The sequence below is a fragment of the Oryzias latipes genome, chromosome 1, assembly GCF_002234675.1.
Source record: "Oryzias latipes chromosome 1, ASM223467v1".
NCBI classification, from domain to species: domain Eukaryota; kingdom Metazoa; phylum Chordata; class Actinopteri; order Beloniformes; family Adrianichthyidae; genus Oryzias; species Oryzias latipes.
The window spans coordinates 27,106,305-27,127,428 of record NC_019859.2 but is presented as its reverse complement, the minus strand read 5'-3'; the positions used below and the strand labels follow the sequence as shown (position 1 = coordinate 27,127,428).

Here is a 21,124-nt window from a genome sequence, read left to right as displayed (position 1 = left end):
ATAATACGTAAAATTAAATAAAAAACTTCACATAGAAATAATGTAATTCTATGTGAAGATCATTTAAATTATTTGTGTACATCAACATAAAATTCTCCTCTTAAACAGGAAAAGTAATTTTAATGCCTGCTGTTATCCCCCCCCCCCCACTATATTATACTATACTATATTAACCTATATTCTACAAGCTTTAAAGTAAAACTCAAAACTCAATTTCTTTATAAAAGCTTACTCTTAATTATACCACTCACTTTAAAAAAAAATGCATTTTTATTTTGATGGAATTGATTTAATTATTTTTTGTTGTAAGGCGTCCTTGAGCGTCTAGACAGATGCCTAATTATATAAAATGTACTGTTATTACTAATATAAACTGCTATTTTCTTTATTTGAAAACATGTCTTTTCTTTTTTGACAGATTTTGCTGTTAAAAGCAAAAAATTAAAAGCATCAAACCATTTTCCTTTTTTTTATTGTGTTTATCTGTTATTATTTTGTCACAGTAAATAAAGGAAGTTAAGCCTGATTTTTATACCCAACAGGAGCAATATTAGTCTTAATCTTTAATTAATGAGAGGTTCTAAAAAAGAACTAAACAAAGTTTTTTCCAAACAAATCAAGTATTGAAAAGTGCAACAAATAAATTCAAAATGTTTAAAAAAAATGTACAAATCAGCCATTAAATAAGAGACATGAAGGCACTTTCTCTGCACCTGGATGGAAGACGAAGGGCCCAAATATGCAATCTCTTTCCATCTTCAAATTCCACCGCATGCCTGATAGGGCCCTATAATCATTACATAATACATAGTCTACATATTCTACATGTCAGCCACACATTGCTAGTGAAATCCCTGAATTTATGGGCCTGCTTTAGACAAGTCCCCCATGGTGGAATGTCTGCTGAAAACAGCCCTGCTTCCATCTTTTTGGCATTCAGATGCTGCATCAGTGACAGAAAGCAGACGTCCAGAATGGACCTATTTTAGGATCCATCTCAAATCCACAATGACTTTTAAAACAAGAATATGTGTTTATTCCTAAGCAAAGCTTTGATGTTTTTCACCACGTCAGTGCTGTCGCATGTCCACTGATTCACTTCAAAGTGACATCACTGCCCGCTCCCCGTCAGCTTTTAAGAACCCCAAACTTTTGGAGACTGTCCCGATGGGGATGAGCAGAAAGAAAAAACCTGCGATTTACACCAACTAACTGGACAAAGTGTGGGTCAACTGCCCTCCCATGCTCCCTGTTTGGCCCAGGTGAGCAGGATAGTCAGCTGGCAAGTAACGGGTTAGTCTCTGTCTCCCCTCCTTTCACTTCGTATTATCTCCTCGCCCGTTTCACCCCCCTTAACCTGGCAGGGCTATATATTGGAGGTCGTGACTCGCCTGCATCTTAAGCATCACTCCCACCTGAAGAAACGGAGGTACAAACGCATCGGGTTAACTCTGAGACGCAGCAGGAGCAGAGTTTTCACTATGAGGTCCCTGATCAAGCTTCTCCTGATTCTTTTCTGTGTCCAGAGAGGAGAAGGCCTCTGGTTGAGATCTTTGATCAGTAAGTGACGGCTGGAACGGAGGGGGGTGTTGGATGGTTTTCTGACATGCTGCCCTAAAATCTGTGTGAATATTGCAGTAATTTCTGCTCATTTAACTCATTTTCAGGTCATGAGAAGCTGGAAACAGCATCCACACACTCCTCCTCTGATGAGGACAGGAGGAGCAAACATCCAGCTGTGGAGGACGCTCAAATGATAGTCTCTGGTTCTGGGTCATCTCTTTTTTCTGTCACTCCGCTTCGGACCCGCCGCTCCCCCCTCCACTCTCAGTGTGGACTGCGCTCCATCCTGCTGCAGGTTCGAGACCTGGGGCTGGGTTACGACTCGGACGAAACCATCTTGTTCAAGTACTGCAGCGGGAGTTGCCCCCACACCCGCTCCAACCACGACCTCACGCTCAACAACCTGCTACTCAGCGGCCTGCTCCTTCATCCTCCACCTGGGGAAGTGTGGCACAACGCGCCCTGCTGCAGACCCACCCACCACGAGGACATGGCCTTCCTGGATAACTCCCACCGCTGGCACAAGGTGGAGAAGCTGTCTGCTGCGGGCTGCAGCTGTGTGGGCTAAGACCGTTGGACAATGAGTGGGGAGGTGAGAGGGCAGGTGCTCAAAACTAAGATGATATTAAAATGTTACTTTTTCGGCCACTTTGGAAGGAAAATCTGAGGAATTCGGGTCAGACAGACGGCCTGACAAAAGAGCTGATGACCAGAAAGACTTTTTAGTTACATTTTGGCACATTAAATGAGGGTTAGTGGAAACATGATAATGAAAAAAAACACTTGATTTTGTTTGAATAAAGAAAAAAAACTTGATGTAGAATGATGAAGTATTAAGTTAAGCTCTCCAGTGTAATCTTGAAGCTATGAAACCGTGGTAGTGTTTTAAAAAATGTTGTAGACTTAGTCTTTGCTGGAAAGACTTAAAAAACAACAAAATATTTTTGTAAAATAATTCTATTTATTTATTTAAATGTTTTTGGACTTGCGGATTAATTTATTTTCTACAGTGTGTGTAGAGTCCATAAAAATAAACTTTTTTTTACAGTCTTTGTGAGTCTGTTTAATGTACAAAATATCTCAAAAGTTACTCAGCCAACATTTACAAAGTTATTAGTAAAGCTCGAGTCCAATAATGTTTGTCAGGAGAGTAAAAGCTCCCCAACATCCAACAGTTGAAAATCGACATTGTTTGAAACTCTGCAGCAGCTGCATGTGTGCTGATGCAAAAACTGAGCGCTGCAGTCAAATACACAACTGTGTCGTGGCTCCATTCATGCTTTTATAAGAGCGGCGCTTCATCCTCCGTCTCCTCTGGCTCTGCACTCCACACCTGAACACGGCCCTCCATAGCTGTGAGAAGGCGGGTCTCTGATGGATGGAAGGACAAGGACTGGACAACTGCTGTCCCCACCAGCAGCTTCAAAGACAAAGAACCCTTAAAGTGTAGGAAAGAAAAAAACAAGCTTTTTGGGATTCTTTTGTTTCTACTTTAATGTGCTATTAGATTGAAAAACTACTGCTCATATTTGATCAAATACAGCAGTGGGAAATGCGGTGACTCTGATGAACACTCACCTCCACCAGGTCCCAGCAGTACACATGGCCGTCCTCTGAGCAGCTCAAGACGTGTGTGTCTCTGTTCGACAAACAGCAGTCCAGCTTGTAGCCCTTCATCTTGTGGCCTTTATATCTACACCAACAACCATCAGTGACACATCACAACAAAGAATTTACTTCACGGCAATGTTTGTAAAAAACAAAATATCTTGTTCTTAAACACCTGGATAAATAAAGGTACTACTATTACAACCTAAACACAACTTTTCTCAATTCAGAAATTCTGCTTCAGATTTCACACAAAACTTTAAAAAAATCATCAATCCCCCACCCAGCCAACCCGAGCCGGACACTTAAAAGTCCTGATGCAAGTTGAGCCCCCGTCAGAAATGATAATCAGTGTCTCACCTGCCAAAGTGGCTAGTGAATTTATTTTCCTACACGCCAAATTAAGGTTTTATGTGCATTTGGTGAGTGGCTGGGTTTAATTTTAAAGCCCTGGAAGAAAATATACATTAAACCAACTCTGTTCCAAAATTATATAATTTAGCATCTACTTAAAAGCAAAAACACAAAATACATTTCAGGGGTTTAAAGTGTGTCATTGATAACAGCAAAAACAATTTCCAGTTGTAATTTCATGCAGTTTTTCTAAAACATTGGTTCTTAGTAGATTTTATTATTTTTACATTACTTTTATTCTTAATTTTACTTTTGAAAGATGATTTATAAATGAGTGTTTGTTAATTTTATAATGTCATTATTTGCACACTGACAAAAACACTGTGGACGTGAATTCTGTTTTTTGGAACTCACTCTCCCAGCATTTCCCCCGTGCTTTTGTCCAGCAGTCTAACTGCAGAGTCCAAGCTGGAGCTCAGGGTGCACTGACCATCTTGACTGAAACACACACAGGTGATGGGACCTGGAACGTACAGACAGAAACATGCTTAATATAGAAAAGTGTAACGTGTTCGCTTCTGCCTTAGCCACAACTGCCCTTATGGGTAGATATGGGCTGTCTGTGGGCAAAAATGGTCAAACCTGTACAGGGAATACAGGTGGCCCATTGGAAATTTTAATTTAATTTTTAAGTCGTAGCAAACACTTATTCAACATGTAAGGGTAAGTGAGTGGGTGAAGTAATTAAAATGCGGATGTTGTTGGAAATGAAGATAATACATACGTACAAACAAAACACATGCACATCTCGTGCAAGCAGCATTTGCAAGCAGCATTTGCATGTGGTCAGTACTTACTAATGACTAGACTCTGTCATGATGCTGTCGTGTGGTTTCACTAGAAAGGGCACCACACGACAGCATCACCAATACATCATAGGTTACTGCATCATCTTTAGGACGGCTCCAGGCTGTCCAGAACGCTGCTGCAAGGCTTTAACTAAATCATCTAAGTGTTCACACGTCACCCCGTTGTTAATCCAGCTGCACTGACTCCCCATCCGCTACCGAGTGCATTTTAAAATCCTGGTTTTAAGATAAACAGCTCTTAATAGCCAAGCACCGGTCTACTTAAAAGACCTTTTGCAGCCGTACACCCCCAGCAGGTCTGCTGGTTGTTAAACGAAACCGGTTAAAAACTAAAGGTGCTAAAAACCTATCTTTTTAAAATTGCTTTTTCTTAATTATGTTTTAGTTTCTGCGTTTTACTGTGTTTTACTGTGTTTTATTGTGTTTTATCGTATTTTACTGTTTTATTGTGATTTACTGTGAAGCACTTTGTGATTTTTATCTTGATAGGTGCTATACAAATAAAGTGTATTATTATTAGTAGTATTATATTATTATTATTTTTATAGGTGCGTGCAACTTACATTATCTTTACAAATACTTCAGGATACACTTAACACAGGCCGGCAATCGTACATTCTGAACGTACAGGACTGCAGGACTAACCTGCGTTACCTGTAACATGCGGCCGCACCTGTCTATGACACTCCACGTATCCAGACAACCCAAACACCTGCATCACCCATATGGCTGTATGTGACTAAGGCATTAACTTACCACATTTACCTCAACAAACTGAACTGCAATAAACACAGAATCTTTTGCAGTTTCTGTAAAAGAGAAAAAAACCTCTTACTGTCAATAAAGTCCACATGCAGCTGTCCCATTCTCAGGTCATAGCGCCTCACCCTGCCATCCACTGACCTAACCAAAGACGTTTTCTAGGGTTAGTAAACGGTTGACTTAGGTGATAATCATGAGCTTCTGTGATCATTCTTGGCTGACCCAGTGAGCAGCTCATGCTGAACCACTTTGAGGCTGCTGATGCCGTCACGAGCCTCATCTAAGATCTGGATGGGCTCCGATTTTCTTGATCGGTTGTCCCAGCACCTCACTGTCCCATCTATGGATCCTACGTAAAGTGAGAACAAGCAGCATGTGACAATGAAATGGGGGGCAAAAATACGGGTATAACATTAATTTTGTTGTATTTGTTTGTTGATTATGTTTTTTGCTTTAAGGTCACTCCTCTAAATTCTCTTCTCTTCTCTTCAGCACTTTGGGGCAACAGAGAACAGCTGTCTGGTGCTGAAATATTGCGCTGATTGTTAAACTACAGTTGTGTACCGGTAAGTGATTTCTTACCAGACAAGGTGACAGTTGCCTCCTCATTGAACTGGACACAGTTCACTTTCTGCAGAAGGAAGGATGAAATAAGACATTACAAATGTAAAGAGGGAAGCAGGAGTATGGAGAGACCCCTAAAGGCGAGAAAACTGTGTTTCAAATAAACCAAAAAACAAACAAAAAATTACGATGGAACAGTAAAGTGTCGAACTGACCCCTGCATGACCTCGGAGTTTCCGTGTGACCTGTCCTGTAGCGACATCCCATAAAATCACGGTCTTGTCGGAGCTGCAGGAGCAGATCTGACTGTTGTCAAAGGAACTAAAAAGAGAGCAAATGGGAAATACACATTTCTTAATTGCATCAAAAACACCACAAAGACATTTCAAAGTCAAAGTTATGGGATCAAATCAGGATCGGCTTCAAGTGAATGAAAAACCAGATGCAAATGTCAAAAATAGACATTGTAAATAAAAAAGGATGAAAACAGTTTAAAACTCAAAAGCACACATGTTAAACTTGAAGGAAATATTGATAATTTGTCTTTATGTATGTCCTTTGACTCATTTGAAGATCTCTACTTAAACCTGATGAGCTTTAAAGACGACATTGTAGTCATTCCAATCACATCTCATGTGTTTAGGTCGGATTTTGGGAAATTGTTTTTTTGGGAAGACAAAAGAAAACAGTAAATACTTTAAAACTACTGATCCAGTTTGCTTTTTTCTGCATTTCCTTTGCTGATGGTTTTGTAGTAGCCTGTAAGGGCAGATTTCTGTCACCTAGCCAATGATGACATTTGAAATGATTTGTAGGAAACAGGGAAGGTTTCCTCACCTGTCAGCGTCCAGAACCTCGTAGCCATGGCCGCTGTATGTCTTCAGCAAAGTCCCCCGACCCACGCTCCACAGTTTGAGGGATTTGTCGCTGCCGCAGGACAGGATGTAGTTCCCATCACCTGACAAACAGTGAGGGAGACGCAGGTATGAGCTTAAAAGAAGCATGTGTTGGACAAAATCTAAGACGAATCCTAACAGTTATGGACGGATTTACCTTTGAGGCAATGTTTTTATATTTTTTTCAAATAGAAGACAGATTGGTGTTGAGTGTTTTATTGAAAGAATTTGCTATTTCAGTCATGAATTTTCCACCTTAGTTTGAGTCAAATCCCTTAAATCTAAATGGTTCAGACCAAAAATCCTTTTGGACTCAAAATTAGAAAAATAAATCAACGTTTAACCAACTAAATGTTGTGCCATAAGCTGAATGGTTAGTTTTATTATTATTATTTTAATTATTCCATGTCTATTCATTTTTCAAAAAGCATACACCAGCCAGAATTAAGAGTCAGGCTCTTTTGATCAAACCAATGACTTTTTTTAAAAGTGAAAGCTTATATTTGGTAAAACAATTACTTTACAAATCATGTATAAAATGAAAAAATTCCAAGCTAATACTTCTATGTGCCATACAAAATACTTGTGAAGAGATAAAGAAAATGTATGTTTTACTTTACTTTATATACTTTACTTTATATATTGTAAAGCATTTTTAAAACATATAAAGTACAGTACAATGGAAAAGAACAAATTCAAACTTTCTTTTTTTCTTTCAGAATATATTGGGGAAATCTTTGCGTACTTTTGTTTGATTTCATTTGTAAAAACTTTCTGGTGAGTATGCAAACATGGTTTTTAAAGGGAAACTCGTTCTGCGTGGTCTTCTAATTATGATTACGCTGTTAGAAATTTGCCTCTGAGGTTTGGGAGAGACTGTTGATGTGGAGCAACCCCTCCCCACTTCCTGTCACCTTTTTGTTTACATGCTCTCACACTATCTTACAGCCCCGTCACACCCCCAACCTAACATTAGCAGTGCAGCAACAACGGCGAGCAGTATTGGAACTATCCAGCCATAACGTTTTGAGCCTGATACAAGCTAGAGGAAAACAAAGAAAGTCCTCTGAGTTTATAAATGTCCTCCATCATCAAATAAATTGCCACAAATACATGTTAAAAAAGAAAACATCATTTTTTTAGTGGATCTTTAATACATTATGGTTTTGCGTAATTTCATGCAAGATTTTTTGGATCATTTTACTAGTCTCTTGTTTGTATTACAAAAAGTTCAATAAAAACGTTATATTTTATTGAAACTGTAACAAAATTAGAGAGCTGGCACAATTGAATATTTGTCGAATTTTTTTTCCTAACACCTTTATTTCTCACTCTCTTTTTTATTTAATATCCACAATGTCTTCGCGAAGGTAATAAAGAGCTCCTCACCATTGAAGCGTACAGCTCTGACAGCTCCTTGCTGGCAGTTGATCGTCCTCAGAAGATGCTGGGGAAGCTGGGGGGCCTGAGGTCTGGGCTCAGGAAATGCCATAACCAGTCTCTTTCTAAATAATCAAAATAATAATATCAGGCTGGAAGACGGAGGATTAAAATTATGAAAATGCAAAACGTTACACTATAAAAGTGTTTCAATTAAAAATACAACTTTACTGGTTTGCCTTCCGGCTGTTATTGCACGTATAAGCGTGCGACCAGCGCAAAAGGTGATGGAATTCACATACGTGGAGCCATGATGCACACTGCTGCATCGTCCGCATGTGTTTTAAATGGGCCTCTAAGGCTGAATGTAGTTGTTGGCCGCACGTATTTAAGGTTAAACTTAAAGTCCTATTATATGTCACGGTCCTAGGTATGTGAAATGTGTTCTCCACATGATCCATCCCCTGGAGGAACGGTGAGAAGCAGAAACAAACATTAGCTGCTCTCCCTCAGTGAGTCTCAGGAACCATTTGGTGGTTTCACCCCAACTAACTACTGTTATCCTAACATGTAACCTTCCTCTGGAAGGTTGTGCAGCCAAGAAAAAAATGTTAACACTGGCTACACGTATGTCGAAAATGACGTGCCAAAAGACAATTTCTCTTACCTTTTTAAAATTTATTTTCCTCTAGTCTAAGCCTTGTAACTTTCTGTTTTAGCACTAAGTCACTTGACTAAATTAGTCGTAATTCACTTGTGTGTTTGTTTCCACACTTGATCTGTTCCTTTTAACTGGAAGATTTCGCGCTTTTAGCCATGTTACGTCAACATAAACCTAAACAAAATCACAATAATAATAATCGACATCTAGTTTCATTCATCTTATTAGAAATGGTTGCTAGCATGTACACGCAATGCATTTTGGGATCAGATGATCCCTCCAAAATAAGAGTTTGCATTTCTTGAATTGTTAAGTCCTTGTGAATGATTTAGGTGGTTCTACAAAAAAACTCTCGGAGAAAACAAAGGAAAAAAGAAATGAAATAAAATAATAATTCTGATCCGCACTTCAGATTGGTTGCACTTCAAAGCTGCTTGCCAACCTCCAACAAACAACCGATATCTAGAAGATGGCGAAACTTTTACTTTAAAAATCCCAAACCGGACATTTGAGCTAATGTGTTAGCTGAAGTTTCCTTCTCAACAGAGGCTGATAACCTGCGATTATCGGCGTTGAAATTCCTTCGCTTTTTTCACCTTCTGAGGATATTACAAACTCAATATGTCCTCCAATAACATGGCAGACCCGAGGAGGCAAAATAAAATTCTCAGGTAAAAGTTTTTGTTTGATTTTTAGAAAGCACTCCACTTTAGAGGGAGCTAGTAGCAGCTAGTTAGCTAGTACAGCTGAGTGAGTTGTCATGATATAACGAGTGCGTTAAATTGGATTAGCGTTTACACTGTAATCTATTCAGATACATATATGAAAAGAGATTGTTCACATTAATTTGGATTTAGTGAACTGCGGTTGGTTTTATTATGTTTTTACTTGTTAAATAGTTATTCTCTCTCTTACTTAAATACTAAAATTGGGTTGATTTGGGTGAATATTTAACTTGTGCTATCCTAGACACTTTACCATTGGGAGTTGGGTCATCTAGACCCCAAGACAGTGCGCTGAACTTTTTTTCTTCAATGATTTGTGAACCTCACTGGTGTCCATGGATTACATAAATCTTTCCACCTTTATCCACCTTTGTCATGGTAGGGAGAACACGTCAATGTAAGGGTGGGGTCATCTAAGATAGCACAAGGGTTACAGACCCACTCCGATGTTTGGCGTTTTTAATATTTTCATGTGGTGTTTTTATAATGATGGTTGACTTATATTAAGAAAATTAAGATTAATTGCATTCTGAGTATTTCGTTGTTCAAATTGTTGAGAATCAATCGGAAGTAGACGAAAGAATTCCATTGGAAAAATCTTGTAGGTGTGACGTAGAAGCAAATTTCATTTCAATTTTTATCACAGACCCTGTGTAGTTATTTCTGAATTTGTATTCTGGCAGATACAAGCCCCCCAGCACAGAATCCAACCCCACCCTTGAGGACCCCACACCTGACTACATGAATCTTCTTGGCATGATCTTCAGCATGTGTGGACTGATGCTCAAGGTTACTGGCACACACATTTCCACTGAACCCAGGGGTCTGCAACCTAAGGCTCTGCAGCCGCATGGAGCTCTTTCAGCCCCACATTACAGCTCTTTTTTTCTCTGAAGAAAAATGCGAACAATTTGAATAAGTAATTGATTTGTAGTTTTTGTTGTTGTAGATTTTTAGTTTTTTGGCATTCGTTGACTTTTTTAACATGTCAGATAACAGAGCAAAATGATGGTAAAGGCTTTGATATATTATCAGAGTAATTATTCTTATCTTTTGCTGGACAACAGTGTCTAGTTGCTGTTCAGAGGTAAAGTTAATAAAGTATAGAATTGCATTTACATGTATTGATTAAAAAAAATCTGATTCTACACCAATGTTGTCAAGGTAATATTTGATGGTTGAAAAAAGAATCACTGCACTCCAAAGTCAGAATGAAAAACAATGTCACGTTTAACTCTCTTGCATTTTTATATATATAAATTATTCGCACATAATTTTCAACACGTTTGGCCAGTGCTAAACCTTTTTCTTGGCTGCACAGACCCACGGTTTAAGGTTATGATTATGGTTACAGTTAGGGTTAAACCACCAAATGTTTCCTTAGAGCAGCTGTTTGTTTCTGCTGCTCACTGTTCCTCCAGGGGATGGATCAAATGTGGAAAACACATTTCACACACCTATGAGCGTGACAGATAATGGGACTTTAACTTAAAGTTCAATTTGAAACAAGTGTGGCCAACAACAAAATCAAGCCTTTGACACATTTAAAATACGTACAGACAGACAATGCAGAAATGTGCATGAATTTCTATCACTTGTTGTGACTGCACGTTAATACATGCAAATAACATCAGCCTAAAAAAAAGTCATTTTGTTTTATAGTGAAAGGAACTTGTATTTTCTCCTGTTAAAACCAAAAAAGTTCAATGTTTTTTAACCAAAAATGGACACTGTGAAACTGTTATAACTTTTTTAAATTTTTGTAAATATTTAAGCTACATTTTTTGAATGAATGGCTTGATGGCCACAGAAACATAAATAATGAAACAATGTGCATGGCACATGGCACTTCCTAACTTTTGGTTAGTAAAGAAACTGGCCTCTTTTAGCCCTAAAGTTTGCAGACCCCCGGGACAACACCCCTTCCCTTTTTTTGGTATGACGCTCGTCTTCTGTAACTTTTGTAGTCCAGTTCAAACATGCTGCACCTAAAGGACACATCTTTTTTAGTCATTTCATTTATGAGATTGAAGGTAAACTCCCCTAATGGATAGTGATGAAGGGCAGATCCTGACAAACAGGACAAAGGACAGAATAAACAGAGATAGCACAGTGGTAGACTGTGTGCACTTCCAGGTTTTTTTAATAGTTTATTCCTTTGCTTTATGTTTTTATTCAAAAAATGTTGCTTTCCAAGTCCCAACTTATTTTTTTTATATAATAAACAACTTGAGAGTGAAAGGATTGTTTTTGTAAATAAGCTTTTGCACTTTTTCACAGTGAAAAAAAACATTTATTTAAGGAATTAGAGCAACTACCCGATTAGGTGAAAAAAGGTGTCTTTTGTAGTCTTGTAGTTTGTGATCATTTGTAACCAACATAAATGGCATTTTGGGTTTAGGGTGTGTTCTGCATTGTTTATATGTTAAAGTTTTCATTCAAGCCAAAGCACTTTGTTTGCCTGTCCTGTGTTGAATGTGTATACTTTGATTTGAATCATCTGAAGTTCTGGAATCTTCTGAATGTTTGTCAGCAGCCGTCTGGATCCTCATGAACGCTTTTTGTGTTTCAGCTCAAGTGGTGCGCCTGGATAGCAGTTTACTGTTCTTTTATCAGCTTTGCAAACTCAAGGAGCTCAGAGGACACTAAGCAGATGATGAGCAGCTTTATGTGAGTACACGATCTGGCATGTGCAAACCATCAGTGCAGTATGTATGCTAACAAATGTTTTGCTAATATTAAAAGGAGAAGAGCCTAAGCATAAATGATTGGGATGTGGGATACAAATATGTATTGAAAGATCCATGTTTTTATGAGAGTAACAGCAGTATCCGTTAAAATCCACAGACAGGACCAAGAGTATGTTGCTAAAAAGGTTTAAATTCCATCAATATGTAAATAATTGCTTTAGGCAAGCTGTCAGTTTCTCTTCCTGTTGTTCTCTCTACCGTTTCTGCCTTTTTATGAACGTGATGCAAACAAAAAGATATCCAAACACAAGCTTGCTTCTAGCAAGTCAGGGCAATTCCAATTGGCTGAAGGCGAACCCCAGTGAGGGATGTGTGTTGTGTGCACTGAACATGCACTACATTACCAAAAGTATTCACTCACCCGTCTTGACTCACATATGAACTGAAATGCCATCCCATTCCTAACCCATAGGGTTCAATATGGTTGCTCCACCCTTTTGCAGCTATTACAGCTTCAACTCTTCTGGGAAAGCTGTCCATAAGGTTGAGGAGTGTGTTCATAGGAATTTTTGACCAGTTTTCCTAAAGTGCATTGGTGAGGTCACACGCTTATATTGGTCAAGAAGGTCTGGCTCTCAGTCTCCGCTCTAATTCATCCCAAAGATTTTCTATCTGGTTCAGGTCAGGACTCAATGCAGGCTTGTTCAAGTTTATCCACACCAGATTCTGTCATCCATGTCTGAATGGATCTTGCTTTGTGCACAATCATGTTGGAAGAGGAAAGGGCCCGCTCCAAACTGTTCCCACAAGCTTGGGAGCATGGAATTGTCCAAAATGTTTTGGTGTCCTGAAGCATTCAGAGTTCCTTTCACTGGAACTAATGGGTCAAGCCCAAGCCCCTAAAAACAACCCCAGACTATAATTCCTCCTTCACCAAATTTTACCCTCGGCACAATCCAGTCTCAAATGTACCGTTCTCCTGGGAACCTCCAAACCCAGTCTTGTCCATCAGATTGTCAGATGGAAAATCGTGATTCATTGCTGCAGAGAAGGCGTCTCCACTGCTCTACAGTCCAGTGGCGGCGTGCTTTACACCAATGCTTTAGATGCTTTGCATTGCACTTGGGGATGTGTGCCTTGGATGCAGCTGCTCCACCATGGAAACCCATTCCATGAAGCTCTCTGCATACTGTATTTGGGCTAATCTGAAGGTCACATGAAGTTTGGAGCTCTGTAGCAGCTCTGTAGTATATCGATTTTTTTTGGACCATATATCAAGATTCATATTGAATCATGTGAGAGGGAAAGGTGCACCCTCCTTATAAGTGGGGGTGTAACAGTTTGTTTTGACAACAATTTGGTCGGTATCATAATTTCTGGTCGCTGATCCGATTTATAGTTGATGGACAATAATTTAAAGTCAAATCCATTCAAATTTTAGTTTCTTAAAATCAGTCCACTGTTGTTTTTCTCTTAAAACACAAAGACAAACGGAACATTTTTTAGAATATTATATCACACTGTCACATAGTCACATCTTTGCAAAATTCAGTGTTTCCACACATTAAACACAGCTTCCTGTCTGTGTTTCAAGAAAAACTGACGTGATTTTGCCTTTTTAAGCATGTCTTATAACATTGACTGGCTTGAAAGTTACCCTTTGCTTAGCTGAGAAAGACTTGAAAGAGTGAAGAGTACAAACCTGTCCACATTACTTCCCTGTCTTTCAGTTTCTGTCCTTCTGTCTTTTCTCCTTTCAAGTCTTTTTTGTTGCACATCGTTATTTTCTAATGACGATTCTGCCCTAAAGTTCATCATCTTTCATCCTCTTTCCTGTTGATGCTCTGGTGTTAGATGGTTTTATTTACTCCCTCTCTAGTTGATGATCTAGGAGGCATCTTTGCTTTAAACTAAACACTCGGGCATTGACCTGCGGCTCAGCTGGGCATTGAGCTTCCCGTTCCTTTCCCTGCCCTTGTTAGTGTCAAACTCTGCTTCTCTCTGAAGGAGGAGGTAACTGCATGCCTAAAGGTTTTTTTATTATAGTTTTGCCCGTTTCTCAGATAACCTTCGTGATAGATCTCTAATAAAAGTTTTTTTTTTTACTTTCAGTCTATTTTTAGTCTACCATTAGGTTATCCATGCTCAAAGTTGCTAAACTATTTTCTTATTATTAGTTAAATTAGAACATTTAAAAGATGGCTTTTGAATTCAATGCAATTGTTATTTTCATTACAGTGGTCCCTCATTACATTGTGATTCCCCTTTCAGTCTTGCTGCTTCACGGATATTTTCCAGGAATTTTTCATGCTTTTTTATTTTTATTTTTGTAGTGCTCTGTGTTCTGCATCCTTATTGGCTGGGGACCTTGTCAATCAATCACCTCTGTGCTGTCTCCTATACAGAATGGATTTAATTTGCCACATTTACATAAATCTTCAGTCATAATCAGATTTTTGTTGTCAGTCTATAATTTTGGACTTTTTTTCCTACAAAGGTTTGAACTTTGAGAGTTTAAAAAACAGAGAAAATTTTGTAAATGTTGTCGTCTGCCTGACAAAAGTAAATATAATGTGGGGGAGCCGGTGATTTTTCTGAGCTGAGTTGATCACCCTCTGTAGCGCTGTCCTGTCTGTGGCTGAGCATACTGCGTACCAGGCAGTGATGCAGTACGTCAGGATGCTCTCTATGGTGGCTCTGTAGAAGGTCACTAGCAGCTTCTTCAAGGCTATATATATATATATAGCCAATCATCATATAAAATAGGTTGGGACAGGTTCTTTTTTTTAAAAAGTATGGTATTGAAAAAGAAAAGGGAACATTTAGATTTAGCAACACTTTGCTGTCCTTTCTTAATATGTATCAGTAGTAGTGGTGTGTTTTTTTTTTCCAATTCTGATAAAACCTTATTTTATTCATCTTCAGGTTATCCATCTCAGCAGTTGTGATGTCCTATCTCCAGAACCCACAACCAATGTCGCCACCATGGTAACAGAGAGCCCGCCTCAAGCAAATGTGAGGAGAAGAGAAGTGAAGGGTGATGGTCTGAACCACCCAAGCAGATCAAAGGTCTCTGGACATCTATGTCCATAGTAAGGAAGACACATGGACAGCAAGGACACAATGAAAAGATGACAATGACATTTTTTTCTAATTTTCCTGTTTTTAAACTCCTCTAATGATTTTTGATGGTCAATGCAAATGTCGTGCTTTCTGTTTGGCTGAACCTTTGCATTATGTCCTGAATAAAGCTGCACATGTTTTAGAGGAACTGCTGTCCGGTCTTTTGTGCCCAGGAGAAAAAAATGAATAAACTGTGCATCACATTAGTAACACAAGTTCATGCCTTAGTCATAAATGTCCTTACGGGGAAGCTGTCTGCAGGCAAAAAGTGGACAAACCTATATGTAAGGATTAATGGCCGACTTGTGTGCTTTATCAGAAATAAACGCATGTGTGGAAGCCTGAACCTTCACATCAGATGGTTGCGTTCATTTCTGATAATTCACACTTCAAAGGCCATTTACCCGCTTATAACATGGTCATTTACAAAATAAATAAATATTCAGTTTTAGTACTTTATTCTTGTAAATTTGTGAGATTGCTTTTTCTTTTTTACAAAAAGCGGATTATTAGTTACCTGGTGCGGCGCCGAGACAACGCGTCGCTCTAACTTCTGATCTCGACTGTAGTGGCAAAGGAAAGCAATATTGGTCATGACGATCGGTTAAATAAAGCATCAGTTCAGAGAGAAAGTTCACTTCTTGCTGCTTGTTTTTGTCCAAATGATGAAGCAAAAGGTTGTTTTAAAGAAGCCAGTGCAGTGATATTGAACATTTAAGCTAAGTGACCGGAACTTCTTTTTGAGGCGTGCATTATCACTTTTTAATGCATACCCAGCAGCCAATCAGAATCAAGAATTCACCCGGACCATGGTATAAGAGACATTAAGGTAGACCACAGACCGTGTGGTCAGTAAGGGGGCAGTACCCACAATTTACTAATGTGTGGCATAAGGGCATCATATGACAGCTTCGCCCGCACATCACAAGTGCATGTAATTTAAATTTGCCTTACTACTACTTTATGAGCCCACACACGACAATGGTAAGTTTCACTTATGTCCCTTAAGGTGGCCGCACCAGCTTCAAGAGAACTACAAGACACACCTGTGCTCCCTCGAGATTCAGCTGTTCCTCTCTACAACCTTGCACGGCCCGGACGTCCCAAAAACCCGCAGCACTCTTACGGGTCAACCCCCCATATGATTTTCGAAATGGATGTCTTTAAATTGTGTCATTTTGCATTGTTTCATTGTTTTATTTACCGTAATTGCCTTTGAAGCAATATCTATGGTTGAGTTTATATTTTGTATCATAAAGACTTTTCTTTGATTGGTTTGAATTCAAATTACATCTAGAAGAGTTCCTCTATTAATGTTTTTTCATCATCAAATGAATTTCTTCAAGTTAATTTAACTTGGCATATCCAAGCTATCATGTATTATATTCAAAAATGTTGTAAATGGCAAAGATTAACTCCACTTAAGTGTAAGAAGTGTTAAGTCTGTGCTGCATCTTCTCATTCTGTAAATCTTCTGACTTCCTTGCATGCACACTACTGCACCATTACCTGCCTGTGTGTCTGTGCTGATTACAGAAAAGAAGCTGGGAAGTCAGCTAGATGTGGGACTGATTAGTGACATATAACTCATGTCCCTTCAGGGCTGGCTCTGCTGCAGCTGTGCAGAGTGGGCACTTTAGCTGCTTGGCTTGCTGCCACATTTCAGCAAACTCCACTGGATTTTCCCCTGACTTTGTCCTGACTCAAACTGCTGACTGACTCATTTGTTTTTCGAGTAATCAAGCAGCAGCCTTTTTCTCCATTGTTGTGTTTCTTTCCCTTTCAATTTTGTGTTTTACAGTCATGGTGGTGCTTTTGTTGTTGATTGCCATCAACAAACAAGAATATCAAACTGTACCAGTCAGCTGTTAGCGGCACCATAGATTAATGGGCTGGATCTTTTTGATTAAAAAAAAAAAAGTTTGTTGAATTTAGATCTTGGGGTCAGCCAGTGGTGGGATGATGGCGCCAAATGAATCTGACCTTAGTGCTGTACAAAATCGGCTCAATTAGAAAAGATCAAAGGAAGCATGGGGAAGAATGCTCTATGTGTCTGACACTAGAGGGCATAGTCACCCTGCAGAAAAGATACAGAATAAATTTCCAGTTCCTATTGAAATCAATAAGGTGAAAAAAAGCACAAACGCACACCCTGCGTTCCAAATAGGAAGTAACGCCGGCTTAAAAAAACCAAGACTTCTATTAAGAAATAAACAACTATTACTCAGTCATCACATTAATCAGATGATCATTCTTTCTCTGATACCATTTTTATTACATGTTGTTGATAATACAGATTTTTTGTAGTGTAAGCTATAAACTAGCCAATCAGATGCCTCAATAAAAATATGTGGTCTCATATATATATAGTGTATAGTGTATAGATACACTATATCACCAAAAGTATTTGCTCACCTGCCTTGACTCACATATGAACTGAAGTGCCATCCCATTCCTAACACATACAGGTAATTTAGATGTGGGTCCACCTTTTGGAGCTATTACAGCTTCAACTCTACTGGGAAAGTTGAGTCTGTTCACAGATATTTTTGACTATTCTTCCAAAAGCGCATTGATGAGGTCACACACTGATGTTGGTGGAGAAGGCCTGGCTCTCAGTCTCCACTCTAATTCATTCCAAAGGTGTTCTTTCTGGTTCAGGTCAGGACTCTGTGTAGGTCAGTCAAGTTCATCTACTGCATCCGACCCTTGCATTGCACTTAGTGATGTGTGGCTTAGATGCAGCTGGTCCACCATGGAAACCCATTCCATGAAGCTCTCTGTGTACTGTATTTGGGCTAATATGAAGGTCACATGAAGTTTGGAGCTCTGTAGCAATTGACTGTGCAAAAATGTGAGCGACCTCTTTCCACTATGTGCTTAAGCATCCACTGACCCCTCTCAATAGGTTTACATGATCTACCACTTTGTGGCTGAGTTGCTGTTGTTCCCAAACTCCATTTTGTTGTGATAGAGCTGACAGATGACTGTGGAATATTTCGGAGCGAGGACATTTTGCAACAGTTCCATGCTGAAATTCACTGAGCTGCTGAGAGCGGCCCATTCTTTCACAAATGTTTGTTAAAGCAGTCTGTGTGCCTGAGGGCTTGATTTTATACACCTGTTGCCAGACCAAGTGATTAGGACACCTGATTCTGATCATTTGGATGGGTGAGTGAGTGCATTTGGTAATTTAGTGTAGGAGGACTCAACAAACTCTCACTTTACTTTGTCTTACATTGCCACCGTTTCTTAGAACAATGTTGTGTTAGAGAAAAAATTCCCGTCAGTTTGGTCGAATCCCTTCACTTTCTCTGTTCAGAACATTGACTGTATGTAAGAACTGGACAGAGTGACTCCTCCCCCCTTGTGTTCCTGCAAACATTTCATTCATTTATGTAAATAGCAAAAAATACATGCCCTTTGTTTAGTATTGTTTTGAATTATTTTTCTGATTGTTATAAGTATCTTAAATGCATTCCAAACAAAAACAATAAAATTACAGTAATTTATCAAAATGTTTCAAAAGTTGTTTCTTGCCTTGCCTTTGCCTATTTTTAAAAATTTTTTTCTATATGCACATTTATAACGTTTGTTCACCCTAACTTGGTTTGTATATGAGCATAAAAAATAAAAATAAAAGACACACACAGGGCTCATTACTATAATTGTTGTTTGGTCTTATATGTGTGTTTGATATTTACAATTGTTTCTTTATTGTGCAACTAAATGTGAATTTCTGTAAATTGAAAAATGTGCAATAAAGTTTGTTGAAAAAAACCCTCGTGTTCCAAAACAGCAAGTACCTGCTGGTTCCAAGAAGCCAAAAGAAAACTTCTACTGAGAAAGACACAACTATTACTACATCATTCTATTTGTCAGAATAACCATTCCTGCTCTGAAACCTTTTTTAACATCTTCTCGTTAATTCTAATTTTTTTCATGACATTTTTGCTTTAGTGCAAATTATTAAAGTTCCAACATGTCCCCATCTGTAATTGTGAAAAAATGGCAACTGAATTGACTTCAATTCATTTGAGCCCAAAGCAAGCCATTTTCTATGGGTGACATCACACTCACTTAGGCCGCATTTACACTGCAGGTCTTGATGCCCAAATCCGATTTTCTGACTATATCCGATTTTTTTGATGACCCGCTTACATCATCTTTTAAAAGTGACCCGTGTCTGATTTTTGCATTTACTGTCATGGTGCCTCTGTCAGATTCCTCCCCCTCCAGCTTTTCTCCACTCTGCTCCTGATTATCTAACAGCTGCCGTCACTCTCCTCATCATCTCCTCTACTCTTAAGGAGCTCCTACACCTCAAGCCGACGCCAGTTCATTGCCTTTCAACAGTGACTCACCTGGTCTCAGTAATGCTGTGTCATGCTCTGCCTTGCGCTCGTTCTGAAACTAATTATTGTTCTCGTGCCTCAGGAAGCCACTTCACGAGTGACTCGAGTGTGGACCTTCTGCTAAGCAGCATCAGGAAGCTTGCAGCATCTGCCTCTGTCGCTAACCGCGTTAGCATCTCCAGCCACGCCATCAGCCATCTTCAAGTCCAGACCTCGTCCAAGCCTAGCTACAATCATCCACGGAGAAACAATAAATCTTTACTCATCTACAACTTACCAGTCATTACTCTGGGTTCCAGCGCCTGGTTCCGCTTCGCCTGAGTATCACGACATTTACACTATACAATGCTGGAACTATCAAATGTAGACGTTCTGAGGACTACGTAACGTAGCAGCATTTCCGCCTTCTGCGGACCTGAGCACTGACCGCACGGATTTAAAAAATTATGAGCGAGCAGGCCCGTCATAATAATCATAATGGTTATAAAAGCACATTTAGAAGATGCCTGTTGGTCCAATGGCAAACGTTGAGAATGGTGAAACCCTCCCTTTTTTGTTTTTCTTTTGTGTGACTGCAGTTGTCATGGAGGCAACGCAGCGACGGAAGGAGGCGTTGCCTTGGGCGCTCATGAAGGGATGCGTGGGAGAGGAAAAAGAAGGGCTGCTCGGCCGGCTTATGTGCTCTCGCTGAGTTTTGAATGAGGAAGTGTTTGCAGACGGTGTGCTGTACTAACAGTTCTATCCAAGCAAAGAAATAAACGGCTTCTTGCCTGTTCCAGAGCAACGGTGTCCCGCTTTATTAGTTACCGTTTGCGTCCCGACCGGAAATAACGAAGCCTGAGGCTGAAAGGTAACACGCTGATGGGGCTCCAGCTGTCCTCAAACAGCAAAATCAGCACACAAAAGCACCTTAAGTCATGTGATCTCAGTTGGTGGTTTCCTGAGTTGACCTCACTGACGTACGACTCGCATTTACTGGGGACATCCGATTTGTCTGGTTACATGGCACATGCAAATGCACGTATCCGATTCATATCCGATTTATTTCCACATATGAATGAGGCTTGTATCCGATCTGAGAAAATCGGAATCCATGCGATTTTGTCCTGCTTACACGTTCACCGGTCATATCCGATATGTGCCACATGAGAGGAAAAAATTGGAATTGGGTCACTTGAACCATGCAGTGTAAATGCGGCCTTAGTCCAGTTCTCATATACAGTCAATGGTGTCATGGTGCCGCTGTCAGACTCCTCCCCCTCCCAGCTCTGCTCTGCTCCTGACTCACAGCTGTGACCCATCACCTCATCAAGCCTCTGCTCTTCTTAAGGAGACCCAGCTCCAGTAATCATCGCCAGTCCGTTAACCCTGATGGTGCTTAGTCACGTTAAGATTTACGCCTGGCTCACCTTGTCTCGTACCTCGCTAATTGTGTCTTGTCTCCTCTGCCTCAGGTTTAATCTCAAGCCAAGAGAGTCACCAGAGTTTTACACCACCCCGAGCAGCAGCAGACTCACTGTTACCACACTGACGCCTTGCATCCTCAAGAGCCACAGTTCCTGTGCTCCGCAAGA

The 21,124-nt window shown here is 39.6% G+C and overlaps 3 protein-coding genes across 3 annotated transcripts; 2 read left to right on the top strand and 1 right to left on the bottom strand.

Annotated features, from left to right (window-relative positions):
• The first annotated feature begins 530 nt into the window (after positions 1-530).
• Positions 531-2,504, top strand: pspn (persephin). The gene has a single exon (XM_020699632.2). It carries the CDS (start codon positions 1,754-1,756, stop codon positions 2,129-2,131), a length of 378 nt encoding a protein of 125 aa, XP_020555291.1. The 5' UTR covers positions 531-1,753; the 3' UTR covers positions 2,132-2,504.
• A 95-nt stretch (positions 2,505-2,599) lies between these two features.
• On the bottom strand, positions 2,600-8,909 carry wdr83 (WD repeat domain 83). Its single transcript, XM_004084218.3, has 10 exons — positions 8,664-8,909; positions 8,006-8,121; positions 6,558-6,678; positions 5,936-6,041; positions 5,739-5,787; positions 5,379-5,505; positions 5,230-5,297; positions 3,940-4,048; positions 3,142-3,256; positions 2,600-3,001 (listed from the first exon to the last, which is right to left on the bottom strand). Exons 2-10 carry the CDS (start codon positions 8,106-8,108, stop codon positions 2,846-2,848), a joined length of 954 nt encoding a protein of 317 aa, XP_004084266.1. The 5' UTR covers positions 8,109-8,121; positions 8,664-8,909; the 3' UTR covers positions 2,600-2,845.
• A 249-nt stretch (positions 8,910-9,158) lies between these two features.
• On the top strand, positions 9,159-15,343 carry wdr83os (WD repeat domain 83 opposite strand). Its single transcript, XM_004084217.4, has 4 exons — positions 9,159-9,328; positions 10,066-10,171; positions 11,955-12,052; positions 14,998-15,343. The coding sequence occupies exons 1-4, from the start codon at positions 9,279-9,281 to the stop codon at positions 15,062-15,064; spliced, it is 321 nt and encodes a 106-aa protein (XP_004084265.1). The 5' UTR covers positions 9,159-9,278; the 3' UTR covers positions 15,065-15,343.
• The last annotated feature ends 5,781 nt before the right edge of the window (positions 15,344-21,124 follow it).